This window comes from Diceros bicornis, chromosome 6 (assembly GCF_020826845.1).
Source record: "Diceros bicornis minor isolate mBicDic1 chromosome 6, mDicBic1.mat.cur, whole genome shotgun sequence".
Lineage (NCBI taxonomy): Eukaryota > Metazoa > Chordata > Mammalia > Perissodactyla > Rhinocerotidae > Diceros > Diceros bicornis.
In genome coordinates, this window is record NC_080745.1 from 63,877,237 (window position 1) to 63,892,143 (window position 14,907).

The 14,907-nt window shown below is 37.8% G+C and overlaps 1 protein-coding gene across 1 annotated transcript in view; it reads left to right on the plus strand.

Annotated features, from left to right (window-relative positions):
- R3HCC1L (R3H domain and coiled-coil containing 1 like) overlaps positions 1 to 14,814 on the plus strand; it is a 96,483-nt gene extending 81,669 nt beyond the window's left edge. The window contains exons 5-8 of the mRNA XM_058543702.1: positions 3,368 to 3,438; positions 4,328 to 4,423; positions 4,922 to 5,062; positions 12,897 to 14,814. Of these exons, the coding sequence (XP_058399685.1) occupies positions 3,368 to 3,438; positions 4,328 to 4,423; positions 4,922 to 5,062; positions 12,897 to 12,964 (376 nt within the window). The 3' untranslated portion in view covers positions 12,965 to 14,814. The remainder of the gene's footprint in view (positions 1 to 3,367; positions 3,439 to 4,327; positions 4,424 to 4,921; positions 5,063 to 12,896) is intronic.
- The last annotated feature ends 93 nt before the right edge of the window (positions 14,815 to 14,907 follow it).

Below are 14,907 nucleotides of genomic sequence, written 5' to 3' on the forward strand. Positions count from 1 at the left end.
TTCTGAATAATTTCTTTAGCTCTAGTTTATCCAGCTCACTAATTTTTTCTTCAGCTGTGTTAAATTTGCTGTTAAGTTTGTCCATTGAATTTTTAAATTTCGTTTTATGTTTTTTTATTTTTCAAAGTTCTCTATTTTTTTTTCCAAATCTGCATGGTCAATTTTTTAGTTTCTTATTTTCTCCAAATATTTTCAAGATTTTAAAATTTTCTTTAAGTATATTAAACATAGACCTTCTATAGTCTTCTCTGAAGTCCTTTTAGTTCTGTTTCTGCAAATTCTCTCTTATAGTGCCTTGCTTTTTTGGAGATTTAGTTATTTTTTTTCCTGTGAGCTGACCATTTTCCTTAGAATTTTATTTATGGAATTGGGGCCTATAATAAAAGAAGAGGATTTCTCCTGAGAGAATATGAGTTTTCTTCTGCCAAGCACCGAAGGCCCCCAACAGTCCAGGAGCACTGTATATTAAATTATTGATTTGAGGTTATTCTGACCACTGGAGAAATAGTTGAGTGGAGAATGATAAAAAAATGATTGTTATATGTCTCAACTAGTTTATTTTAACAACATGTATAAATGTCAGTTCACTTGCCGGTCTTTGATGTGGTGCCAAAGCCTTTTTTTTTTAAGTTGTTGGTCTATTGATGGAAGAGTTCTTGTACATCACCCTCACAATATATCACCTGTGACTTTCAGTTTCATTTCTTTAAAGTGGAGCAAGAACTTGTACCTTCAGAGTCATCTGAGTGTATATTCCTTATAGGTTACAATGTTTTCTCTGTCTTTTGTAGCTATTTTGCCCAAACATAAATTGATAATAGTTTTGTGTGTTTTTTTTTTAGTGGCTTCACCTTACTCCAGTCTTCCAAAGCATTCAATTAAGTTTTTATAGACACAGCAACTGTTCTTTTTCACCCTCATATTTTATTTTTTAAATTTTATTTAATTAAGTCATGTAGTCAAAATATAATAAAACTGATATAAGTGGGTTTGAGAACAATTGCACTAATTCTTCTTATGTATATAGTTCATACATATATGTAGGAGAAGGTAAAAGAGTCAGAAGTATACCTCTGTATCTTTAGGTTATAAGAAAAAATAAGCTTCAGGAATAAAGAAATAATCCAGAAAAAAAGTTACTAAGAAAAAGGTTTTCAGGATCCGAATTAGTCAATACCAAGAAAGATTATACTTTAATGCTCCAATCCTGATATTGAAAATGAACCAGGTCTGTTGTCTGATATTATAGATTTAAATTTAAAATTTAATTCATATACATCTTGATTTGTAAGATTCTGTATCAGTTAGGTTATAGCCCCCAACTTTTTCTTAAAGGACCAGATAGTAAATATTTTAGGCAAGTCTGCCATTGTCGCACAAAAGCAGCCGTAGACAGTATGTAAAGAAAGGAGCATAGCTGTATTCAATGAAACTTTATGTACAAAAACAAGCATGCTGCTACTCTATGAAGTTCTAGAACAGGCAAAACTAGCTAGCAGCCATGTACTTCACTTAAATTTGGTTGGTGGGGAGTATCAGTTCTATAACTAAAAGAAAGAAGGGGGGACTGGATCCTGAAGGACAGTTCTCTGCCGTAGACCTTACTCTAAATATATAGTGTAGGTTAGTTAGTCTAAATTATTACAGTTATGTTAAGACCCAGTATCAGGGCCTGTTCCATATAAAACACATAATAGATTTAAAAAAGCAGTCAATGTGATTAAATCCCAAATTAGAACTACCTTAGATTATTATTAATAATGATTATTTTTCAATTCTTATGAATTATTAACTTCCCTTTGCTTTGTTTCTTCCTAATCTTACCTGCAAGACCATTTTTCTATCAAACCCTAAAATATTCCCAAAAGAGAAGCATTTTAAAGGATTATGAAATTCCAAAGTCTAAAAGGCCCTCTAGAACCCATCTAGGTCTTTTTCTATCCTTTTTGCAAGCTGTCTAATAATACAGACTTCTACTATTGAACTTCTTCACAGTCTCCAACTCCCGTGGTCATTTTATGCCGTGGTCAAACTTACCCTTGCATTCAGGAAATTCTCTAACTATCCTTCAAAGCCTCCTTGATTCCTTTTTCCCTCAAAGGAATTTTTTTTCTTCACTGGTTGTTAGAGAGTGAAGATATTTTAGCAGTTGTCTTTTTTTCTGCTTTATAGTGCTTTATAAAAATAAAGAAAACATCAGGGTGCAGAAGCTTATAATAACACCTGTGAGTTAAATACCAGAGTCAACTTTATGTTTTAATCAGTGTCTTCATCAATATTTATAATCTTCCTGATGAATATTGCTGTTAATAATAAAAAATAATGAGCACCATTCGTTTATTAAATGCTCACTAAGCGCTCAACACCGTGCTCTGCCTTGTCATGGATGATCTCATTTCCATTTTTCATAGCAACTCTTTAGGAAGGTACTATGCCCATTTCTACAGATGAGCAGACTTAGCTTCAAGAGAGGTTAAACCTGCCCAAGGTCACGAGGTGGCAGAACCTGAGTCCATTTATATCTGACCCTCAAACCTGTGCTCTTTCCACAGAACTGTATTGAGTCCGTGAGCAGTTTTAAGCTCCTAGCTGAAAAAATAACTATCATTGTCATCATCCTGATAGTCCTTGTGCTCACTGTATAGCTATCCTCCAAAATAAAGGTGTTTTTTTTTAAGTACTTAGTGGTCATTCTTTGATTCTTTCTAATCTGGTCTGCTATTTCTCTTGATTTCTTTTATCCTGAATTTTTCTGATTTTGCCACAATTCTTTATTTTCCCTTTCTTACTTCCCTTCTACAACAAGAAAGAAAGACTAGGTCAGCCTCTTTGATTATACTTGTGCTTTTTCTCCATTACTTGATTTTTTTTTTTTTTTTTTTTTTTTTTGCTTTGAATGACCTGTCTCCCTCTCCCTCTCTGTATCTGTCTCTGTCCTTGAGCCTACATTTGCATTAAATCCAGGTGACCTTCCCTGCCTGCCTCGTCCTCTAATATTCTTTTACCCCTCCTCTGCTTCCTCTTTCCACCTCTTCTTGTTCCATGCTCATAAGAACACGTCTTGTAAATAGTGCGTTAAATACTTTACCTCCCCAAGGGACTTGTGAGGATTAATTAGTTAATGTCTATAAAATGGCTGGGAATGTAAAGTACTCCCAGGTAGTTCTTTATGATGGTATTATTTGCTTTTAAAATTCAATGGCTGCTTCTGTCCTCCAAGCTGTTTCTTGTGTCATTATCCCCATTCCACTTGTGTGCTCGTCGAGTGTTTCTATCTCATTGTGAAATGCTTTATGAGACTATTTGAAAGATGTTTCATACAAGTAAATTTTGTTTTAAGAAGTAAAATTGTGTTCTTTTGTTGCAGAAAGAAAGGATTTGATATTAAATGGGTGGATGATACACATGCCCTAGGAGTATTCTCCAGTCCGATTACAGGTATTCACCCAATGGATTTCAGCGTTCTTTTCTTATTGTCCATTTTCTGCTGCTACTTGTTCTTATTTCCCTTCTATTCCAGCCAACTGGCATTTTATTCAGCCAGTATAGGTAATTGACAGATACAGGTTTTTGAGGCATAGTACTTTGGTACCCATGTGCTCCCCTTCTCCCTTTTCACCTTCATCCAGTGGTATTTGGAGAGTCAACTCCTTCCAGGGTTATTTGCTGCATAACTGTCCGTTGTGATAGTGCATAAACAGATTATAGGTAGAGATTTAAGAAGGCAGTGTGACTAAATCTTACAATATTTGTGATTTCCACCCCCCAGACAAGTGAATTTGAACTAGCCCTTTAACCTATCCAGTGAGAGATAGTAATACCTACTTTCAGAATATATGATACGGCCTTTTCAAATGTATCATTGGCCTCGTGATAGATCTGATGCAGAGGCTTTCAAAGAAATTAGAGATGTTGGTTTCCATTTGAACCACCTAGAATACGGGTCTGTAAACTTACTCCGTAAAGGGCTAGATAGTAAATATGTTAGGGCATAAGGTGTCTGTCACTACTTAACTCTGCTGTTGTAGCAAGAAAGCATCCATAGACAATATGCAAACGAATGGGTATGGCTCCGTTTCAGTAAAACTTGACACAAACAGATAGTTGGCTGGATTTGATCACAGAGCCATAGTTTGCTGGTCCCTGATCTAAAATAATCACTGCCAAGTTGTTCCTTATGAATTTTCTAGAACTTACCAATTTCTTTTCCTTGCCATGAAAAAAATCATAATATCTAGGAAATACTTTCTAAGAACTAGCCTTAAATTTTCCTTTGCATCAGTCTTCTTCATGTCTTTTACTTCCTTATATTTATTCCTCTTTGCAGCTCGTGATGCTCTGGGTAGTAAACATGCCATGGTGAAGATCCGGCCCTTGTCACAGGCCACAAGAGCAGCTAAGGCCAAAGCTAGAGCTTATGCCGGTGAGCCTGTAATCTCGGGGGCTTTTTGTTGTTGATAGTGATATTATTGTTTTTTCTAGCACTTACACAGCATCTGGAGTTCTAAAGACATATCACTTTTATTTTTAGTGTTAAAGGAAGTATATTGTTAAGGAAAAAAAGAAAAGAGAAAGGCTATATCGGAAATAATGGCATCTGAGCAGCCACTTGGAGAGAGTGGGAGGTACTAGGCAAGCAATGCAGCAACCTTTGCCTGATGACATCCTTATCTAGTTTACCTTTGTGTTTAGCTGTTTGAGAGAGTCACAGAAATTGTGTTAATATAGATAATGAAGCCAGGTCTGTTTGTGCTTGGCTATGTTAATTTCCTCTAATCATCATCTATCAAGCTTGTATTAATTACTGCTGATGCAGCCCTTGTTAGTCTATTTTGTATGTTAATTACTGAGTTAAATCACTTGGAGCTAGAGTGCTTTCTCTTCCTTACTCCCTCCTACTCCCTCCGTTTCTCTCATTCAGAGTTCCTCCAGCCAGCAAAGGAGCGTCCTGAGACTTCAGCAGCCTTAGCCAGACGGTTGGTTATCAGTGCCCTTGGGGTTCGAAGTAAGCAGAGCAAAACTGAAAGGGAAGCAGAGCTCAAGAAACTGCAAGAAGCCCGAGGTGAGTTGAAGTGACGATGTTCTTCTTTAGCCCCTTTAGAGCTCACTGAGGCATGTGTCAAAAAAAAAATGAATGAAGGCCATTCCATTTTGTCATTTCCATTTCCTAGAAGCCTCCCAAGTGCATTGAAATGGTTTTTCTGCCTTATGTTTAGGAAGAAGACATTTCAGGATTTGTCTCTCTTTTCCACCCACCAAGGCATCCTGATCCATGCTCCTACTGTTGTTTTCCAGGAGATAGCTTCGGTCTTCTCAGCTCATCCCTGGCTTTTTCTATAGTTCTTGCTCCAAACTCAGAAAACTTTTCCTCTGAAAACATAATGGTCTCCCAGGCAGAAAACATTATTTGCTGTGGTTTTCCTGGGCCATGATTGCCATGATATTATCAAATGGTTTAGATCTTGGGTAGAAGACAAATTAAGGAAAAGCCAGCAACTGACATTTGATGATGCTAACTGTAGGAGGTATTTTTTTTCTTTAAAGACAGTTCTGAGTGGCTTCATTAGAGTACATCTAGATTAACCTATCTTCTGATTATTTTCCACTACCTGAGAGTTCTCAGAAAATATTTCTAATGATCCACAAGCAGGGTTTTTCTTTCCCTATAGTTAGGAGTTGAGGTTAAAATCTCTCTCTCCCCTTTATAGGCTGTTGACTTTATGTAAAGGCTTGGGACTCTGGCTTTGCTCTTAAGTACTTTTATCAACCTTCAGGCTTTAGACAGTCTCATTGCCTTAGCCCACGATCTGTGGAATCTGTGAAGGCAATTTATTCTGAAAATTCCACTTACTGAAAAGTAACTTCATTTTTCCGTTAAACGAATTGAAGTTTCAAACTCCTTGTTTATTGCCGGTCTAACAAGGCCATTAATACTTCCTGTCCACTCTGCTTTGGTGATAGCAGGCAGCTTGCAGGCTTTCAGCTGCACTGGCCAGATAACCAGTGACAGAGTGTGTCATGGCAGGTGCTAGAGTTTCAGGGTTGAACCCAACTAATTTTTGAAACCTTAATGATTATAATGAGGCAGTTTTGATTTTTCCAATGCATTGTTCACTTAAAGGCCTCCTACAGACTATAGAAACAGGGGAAGATTCATCTGGTTTTTATAGATGGCAGTAACAGAACTAGATTAAAGGAGAATGTGCGGTGTCCTTAACTCTTTATTAATTGGTTGTCTATGTGAAAAATGATTTCTCTGTGATAACCACAATTATCTCAGAAGATCAACAGAGGTAATAACAGTGGTATCTGTGAAAGGACATATGACACTTTTTGCAGTGTATCATGCTTTCCTGTGAGTCTAATATCACCTGTATCTCTACAGGTACTGCAGCAGTGGTTTTGCATGGATATCATCTGAGTTTTCCCATCTATTTCTCTGTAGGCACATCAGCATGCATCTCCACTTGAAGTGTTTGTTTTAAATGCCCAGCTATACAGAGGACTTTCAGTGATGCAATTAAAAATGAAACTGTTGGCTAAGTGGGTACCCTGCTACTTCCTTTTGTAAAGAAGGGCTTTATTTTAAGCGAATAAAGACCCACTGTGATAAGTTCGTCCTATCCATTGGTGCTGAGGCTGTATGGATTATAGAGGGCTCTTGCTTTATTATACTTCAGAACTTTCCCGTTCTTAATATCTGAGAAAACGCATATGGAAAATTCCTGATATATCTCTTTCTGGCTTCTTTATGCATTGAGCAAATACTCTTGTATCTGTCTGCATGGACCCCAAGACTTCTCAGTTAAAGATTTTTTTTCTGTGGAAATTAAAATTACTGTTTAGGTATTAAACGGAACAGATATTTTTGTTCCAAATCTTTTTCCACTGGAGGGGGAGGGGTCAGCACAGCATATGGATGACATTATAGACTCTGGAATCAGACTGCCTGGGTCTACATCTAAGCTCTGCCATTTACTGGCTGTGCGACCTTGGATGAATTACTTAGTCTCTGGAGGCCTCTGTTTACTCATCCATAAAATGGAAATCAAGTGAGATAATCCACGAAAGATACTTAGTCAACTTCAAAAACCATATGAACGCTCTCTCTTGTTCCTGTAGGCCTATAATAAGTATGTGATAAATGCTAGCTGCTGCTGTTTATTAGTAATAGTGGAATTATCACTATATGGTGAGTCCAGCACAGATTCCAGTGCCTATTTTTTGTCATTACTCTTTATTTTAAATTTTCTGTAATACTGTGTCAACTGCATTTGGCATTCACTGAGCACCTGCCTGTGTAAAGCATTGTGCTCCCTATTTAGGAGAATTAGAGAGATGGCAAGATTTTCTTCCTCTCCTTGAGACTTACAATCTAGTGGAGTTATCTGCCTTGAGTAAAGAAGAAAATATGAACCTAGTATTTTAAGCAGTTGTTTCTCCTCTCACTTCAGTTCTGAAGATTTTAATATTAAAAGCCGTGAAAAGCTTTTTGTGATTAAAAGGATTGGAAGGAAACTCCAGGCAATGCAACATGTTATAACTTTGTGATGTATGGTGGTTATTTCCGGTTTAGAGCTGGCCCAGAGAAGTTAAGTAGCTGGCCTGAGGTCACCCAGCCGGTAAATTGAGAGAGGAGGCATTTGAACATAGGCCTCTCTAATTAAAACCCATGCTCCTTCTACAGTACTCTAATCCCTCTTGAAGGACTTTTGGGGTAATTAACATTTTTTCCCAGGAAAAAAATATAAAACTTTTTTTAACATCTTCAGAGAATGAAATATGACAGGCTTCTTTTTCGTTATCTTTTCCCATGGTTAGCAGGCATTCACTGTCAGAACATTCGTCCTTAGGTCTAACTTAAATTTGTACAGTAGTTTAAACCCGTTTCCTCCTCTTTTTTCCTTAGTAGAAAGAGGGAACATCTGGATACCATTCTGTTCTAACAACCTTTAACTATAAAGATCAAGGGCAGATCATTCAGGAATGAGGGAATCTGCGCTGTAATAGAGTTTTTGCCGTTAACTAGCTGGTGTGGCCGTGGGCAAGTCTCTTAAACCCCTCTGTGCCCCAGTTTCCAACGAAGTAAAAATAATGCTTGACTTACCTAATCATTGAGCATTTTTTGAGTACAACATAAGTTAATGTGTAAAAATGTTTAGAAAGGTGCTTTACAAAATCAGAATACTATTATTTATGTGACTCTTGGGAAATTAGTGTTCATTATAATAATATGAGCCAGTAATGACAAATATGTACTATGTACTGCTGCTCCCTATCCATTATCCATGACAGACAGTGCTAATTAGTCATGACCTTCCTTCTTGGTGAATTTTGACTTGACCATTGCCAACTGATCAGAATTAGCATGGGAACTGAAATCTATGTGCCATCCTGCTATAGGTACTTTTATTAATACTACAGAATAATCTCCTAACTTTCTTTTTCCTTCTTGAAGAGCTCTGCTGTCTGGCACAGTGACTAGTTCATAAAAAGATACTCAGTATATGTGTTCATTGACTGAATGCATGAATGACATTGGTTATCTTAATTTTTCTTCATAAATCTAATTTCCTTCATGATTCTACTCTGAACCCTGTCCTGTCCTCCATATTTTTCTTTATAAAACCCAGAGTTGGCCACTGCATATAAAACCCTTCTAATTGATGAATTTGGTATTTGTGATTTTTGAGGTTTAAATACTTTCCTGCTAAGTTCCTCTACCCTACTTTGGTCTCTTTACCCTTTTAATGAGAAGTCTGTGTCTTAGTCCTTAAAAAGAAGATTCAGAAAGTAAAGCCACTCTGGGAAGAATTGAAAAAGGAAGTACCCAAATCATTTTAAGCAAATCCTGTTGTATATCTCTGGGGGATAAGAGCTTTAGTTCATAAGTCCCCATAAAAACATGGGGAAAGTATCTTTTAGTCCAGCAGAGTGCATAACATCTCAGAACTACACCAAGAGTGGGAAATGAAAGCATATTTCTCCTTGAGTGCTTTCTTTTGACTTAATCACGTTTTGTTTTGTTTTTGGTGAGGAAGATCAGCCCTGAGCTAACATCTGCTGCCATTCCTCCTCTTTTTTTGCTGAGGAGGATTGGCCCTGGGCTAACATCCATGCCCATCTTCCTCTACTTTATATGGGACGCCGCCACAGCATGGTTTGACAAGTGGTGCGTCCGTGTGCGCCCGGGATCCGAACCTGCAAACCCCGGGCTGCTGCAGCGGAGTGCGCACACTTAACCACTGTGCCACCAGGCTGGCCCCTAATCACGTGTTTTAACCTAGTGATTCACACTAAATGATAAAACCACACTTTTAAAGACCAAACTCAGGAATACATGTGAAATTTCCCCACGTTCCACTTATCAAAACACTTGTTTCCCACCTAATATTGGAGATAAATATCATTACTTCTCAGAATAAGCTACTGTCTCATTTTCAAAGCCTGCTATAATTTTATTTCATAACTTATTTCCATTTTACTCTTGGGGTAGGTGATTAATTGGCTGCTTCTAAAAGGCCATCTTTTGGGTCACAAGCCTGAAAGGTAGAGTGAGTAAACAATAATTTGATCCCCTAGTTTGACTAATTAAATCACTAAGAGCTTGAAAATAAAATCATCTCTATAGGATACCTAGTCAACTGTAATAAAAAATTTGATCACAATTGCTACCTTCTGAAATTCTTTTTAGGCATTCCATTATTCTGCCTTCAAGGGCAGTGCTGCATTGCTGACTCATAATCTAGGTCATGTGGCATTTTCTTGGTGTCTTTTTTTAGCCTAATGTGAAGTTCCCTTCATTTCTAAGCACATTTCCTTTCATTTTAATGTGATCTTTTTCTCTGAGATGCAGTATTTACCCATATTTTTGGTGTCACCTGCTGTTTAATAAACTTCTGTCCTTGGCTCAGATCAGAGATGAAAATGTTGCCCCTAGGACTAACTGACCAGTTCACCAACTATTGCTAAATAAATAGCCCGTAGTTCTTTGTGTTGACCCAAATACATTGATAATCATTCCACTCTCCAATTATATGCCTCCTTAACACTTATGTGATCCAGACTATATTTTTCCAGTATATTAATGATGACATAAATACTCAGTAAGTCTAAATTCTAAACCTTTTCTAAAATTGAGAGGTTACTTATATTAATTCTCTTTGATCTACCAGGTCTGTCAATCCATAAAAGAAGGCAATTAGATTAGTTTGACCAGACTCGTACTTTAAGTCTTCACGTTGCTTGTTACTCTGCAGATGGCTGCGAGTGGATTTTGTGATGATTTTTCCCATTATTTTCTTAGGTGCAGAAGTAAGTTTTGAAAGTTTTAATTTACATCCTTTTTCTTTATTTTTTTTTAAACATGACACCAAACTGGTCCTTTTTTAATCTTCAACACTTTCCATTCCCTCAGTGAGAAGTGATGAGTTCAGTCAACTCATTTAACATAATCATTTCTGTCAATTGATTTATTATACTAGGAAATGCAAGTCTCCAGGGCCAGCTTAGCTGAGTGCTTTAGGTTAATCATTTCGTACTGATTCTTCTGTTCCCCCTTAGTTCCTTGCCCTTATGGCTGCAGCTGGGCTTTCTCTTTACGTAGTTTACTTTTTCAATTGTTGGAGGTAAAGTTAATAGGAGCTTTTTCATGCAGTCTGTCAGCTGTTATCTGCTTTCCTTTCTTTTTAATAAAGGGACAACATGTTTCTGTATCTTTCTGTCAATACATTTTTTTCATGTTTTTCCCTTTTCTTTGTAGATATTTTCAGATGTCAGGATAGTGGAAAGTATGCTGGCTTAAGAATTAAGAGCTTCAGTTTTTCACTGATGATGTAACCTTCGGCAAGTCACTTAACCCCTCCACGCTTCCATTTTGTCTTTAAAATGAAGAAATATTTTTAAGTCTCATACTAACTTATATTTCTCTATTTTATTCATGTTCTGTATTTCTAAATTTGTGCCTCACACTTTCACTATTTCTTTGTGCTTCTTGATTTGTCTCCCTACTCTTACTAGTTTTCTCATATGGTTTACCACCAGAATTTCCTCTTATTTACATATATTTGGTAATAAAGATCTACAGTCTATTATTAGAAAGCATTAGAGTAGGAAATGTTTCAGAATTCGGAACTTTTCCAGTTTTGGAAAGGTCATATGGTTATCTTAATATGTTTCGTAACACCAAAATCAAACCCATTAATGTTAATAATTCTGCAGCAGAAAATATGGCACTATAGATAGCCATATAAAAAAAAGACTATGAATAGCCTTGTGTCTTTTCAGGTTAGGTTTAACACCAAATGAGTTTTGGCCTCAAACTTTTAAAAAAACAAAACTTTGTTTTCAGAAGTGCTTGGATTTTGGAATTGTGCATTATGGGCCAGTCACTATAGTTTTCTATTGCTTCTTGATTTCTTTTCTTATAACTTCCCATTTGCCTTTCTCATTTAAGTTATCTGAGCTTGTTGAAGAGTTTGAGTTCTAATAGTTCACTTTTCTGGTTTCTTCACTTTTTCTTGTAATCCAGAACCAGTTTTTGATTGCTTTCGTCCAAGGTTGCTTTTGCCTTTAGATCCCCTCCTAACTTTCCCCTGTTTGTAAGAATCAGAAGCACAGTGCCTTCTTAAGAAATCCTGGAATCCTTGAGACAGGTCAGTTATCCTTGGTGCTCTCTGCCCAACCCAGTTCAAGGTTGCCTTAAAGCTGAGTCACAGGACACTGAATTAACTAGCTGGCCTTCAGTTTGGAATTTGTTGACCCCCATTTTTTGCCTCTTATAACTTTGCTGCTATATTCAGATAATGCCACAAGATGGTGCCCAAATAGCAGTGAATTTCTCTTTTTCACATTTCCAAGTGCCAGTCAGCTTCCTGACCAAGTTCTTGGCCCTTAAAGTACAGTCAAATATAATATAGGAATTTTGTAAGGGATTCTGCTGATTTGGAAAGATATGTCAAAATAGCAAATGTTAACTCTAAACTCACCTTGATTTCTGTAATCCGCCTGGTTTATGACTTGCAAAATCTTTTACAGACATTATCTGAAATAATAGCCCTTGGAAGGAAACACTTAGGCTTGTCATCTACATTTTATGGTGGATGTCAAGATCAATGACTAGCCGTGAAATTAGCACTGGTATTGTGGCACCACCAAACCATGTATGTTCTGTATTTTCTCAGGTATTGGTGAAAGTGTTAAATGAAAACCAAGCATCTATGTAAAACATTGGAGATGGATTGCCCAGATTTGTGCGATTTTTGTTTTTATAAATAGTCCTTAGTTTCCCTCCATTATATGTGGTCATTTTTCCATGTTGGAATTGTGTATTTCAGAAGATTTCTGGCTCCCGAAAGTGCTCTGAAAATATTGAAATTTTGTTTGCCTCAGAAATATTTTTTCCATAAGATTGTAGTAGGGAGATATGGCTAAAGCCCCTGTGGGTACCATTTCCATTTGAGTAAGAGGGTAGAAGAAGAATTGAAACATATTCTTGACCCCTAGTGAAATATTTATAAAGATCAGTAAACTGGGAATAATGTGCAGTTAGTTATATTGAAACACTAACACAATTGAGAAATAAAATTAAAATAAATACGTTATCAGCGAGACTGGACTCTGGGTCCTGCTAGATTCTGCCTATCAGAATTAGTCATATATACTTTTTATTCTCTATTAGCCCCAGATCTTTTTCTTTTTATTATATAGTAATAGTAACTACGTTTCCACTTAGAAAGCACGTGGAAAGTTAAAGTTATTAACTCTTGGAATCAGGTAAGAGAAGACCAGGAAATCCAGCTGTCTCATGATTAAAATTTGCCTTGTAATTTGGATTATGGGAAAGTCACTGGTTATATGAAGTAGACTACCACTTTTAACACTGCTCTTACTTATAGAGAGAAAACGGTTGGAAGCCAAGCAACGGGAAGACATCTGGGAAGGCAGAGACCAGTCCGCAGTTTGAACATCACTCAATAAAGGGGATTATTCCATGAATTCAGAAAATATTTCCATAGTCTTCAGAAAAGAGGATGCTTCCAGAGCTCTGTGTACATGCAGATGTGCATATTAGTGAAAGAAAGAGATAAAGCAATCAAGACAAGATTGACTGGGTATAGAAAGAAGATAGACTCCTGTCTGTCTTTACTCCTAAATGCAGTTCTTTGGAATCGCCTTCCTGTTTTGGGCATGGAAAGGAGCCGTCAGCTAGGAAGAAACATGGAAGATGTGACTTCTAAGAGTCATCTGGACAGGGCAAGTCATGCTAGCATGGGTCACAAGATGTTTTAAGCAAATACAAAACAGAGGATTCAAACCTGCGATGATGGGAGATTTAGGCCCTGCAAAGGCAGGGTGTTTCGGAATACCTCACAAAGCTGAGAACAGCAATACTTGTGGGGGGTGTGGGGTAAGCAATTAGCACAAGGAGACAGAACAGTGTCTGGTATACTTGGTATTCACAGAATCTACACTGCCAGTTTCAGAACTCCAAAGTTGGTGAACTGTAGCAGATATGGGTATTTGGACTCCAGAGTTCGTACTGAGCTGAGTGCCTGGCGCTGCTCCAGCTGCACAGCAGCCAGGGGCATGCCAGCTTCATTGCTCGTAGGAAGCCAGTCTTGGGAGCTGCATGCCAGTTCCAGTTTAAGCGTACTTATCATGTTGTAAGAGGGAGACATTAAAGCCCACTTTATGACATAGATCACTCTGGTATTTGTCAATTTTGTCATTCCCACAAAGAAACTGGAGAGTAGCTCTCCTCTTATCTTCATCCCTATAATTCTGTGCATGGGTTCAGTGGATCTGTTGGTTTTATCAAACCTCACTGAGGACAGAGCTGATCATCTCTCTGCCCCAGAGTATACTACAAAAGTGCCTTTCCTGGAATTGGTATGTGGCAGCTCCTCTCCCCTTCTTGCCTTCTTTATGGACCCCTCACCCCAACCTCTTGCCTTTTCCCATTTGTGTCAAATGTGACATCCTGCAGAGGGCATCTGGCACACAGCATGTTCTTGGTATGATCTTCTCAGCCTGTGCCAGAGGCACTTGGCAAGCAGCACGAGACCATCCATTACAATGAAGAGCGTCCAGGATAAAATAAACACCCCTGGGCAGTGAGAGATTCCCTAAAGGACACGGAGAAGTCAGAGCCATCAGCTCAGGCTTTAATCGTCTCATATCTGCATTCTCAGTGTTTTTGGAAAGTAGTTCTGCACTGAAGAAATGGTAGTGCTAGACCTTAAGATGCTGAGGTAGCAAGAAATAGTGTCTCATTGTGCTTTCAACATGGGCTGTAGCCTCTTTTTTGTATAATTTAGTGCCCATGACAGTGATGGATTATTAGCATTGCCTAGAACGTGGTGGAGTGGGGCTCTGTTCAAACGTTCCTCAAATGACACTGGCTTTGGGTCTTAGCCCTGACCCAGCTATCCCTGCTGCTATTCTGGTCTTAGAGCCCTCCCGCAGTTCCTCAGCATTGTTTTTCTCATTCTTGGTCAGTTCTGAAAGTGTCCCTTGTTCATGTTCAATGCCTCTGTTCCAAGTTTGAGGGATTAAATAAATCCTTCTCTTGACCTTCTGTCCCAGTACTACTTAAACTAGTGTCCCTCTCTTTGGCTTGTAGCTGCAGGATTTGTGCTCTCTGTCTTCACAGAACAGACTTCTCTAAGATAGGCAGGTCTCCTTCAACAGTATGGCTGCATTTGAAAGGAAATGCAGGGAATTGTAGTGAGGCTTCATACTGAATGGTATACCTCTGAGGTATACCTTTGCTCTATTTTGATTTTTCAAGGCTGAGAGTGACCTTGGGCAGTAAAAAAGAGATGATTGCCCCTATCACTTGCCTTTGAGAGTGCTTCTCCTTTTTTTTTTTTTTTTTTTTTTTGTGAGGAGATCAGCCCTGAGCTA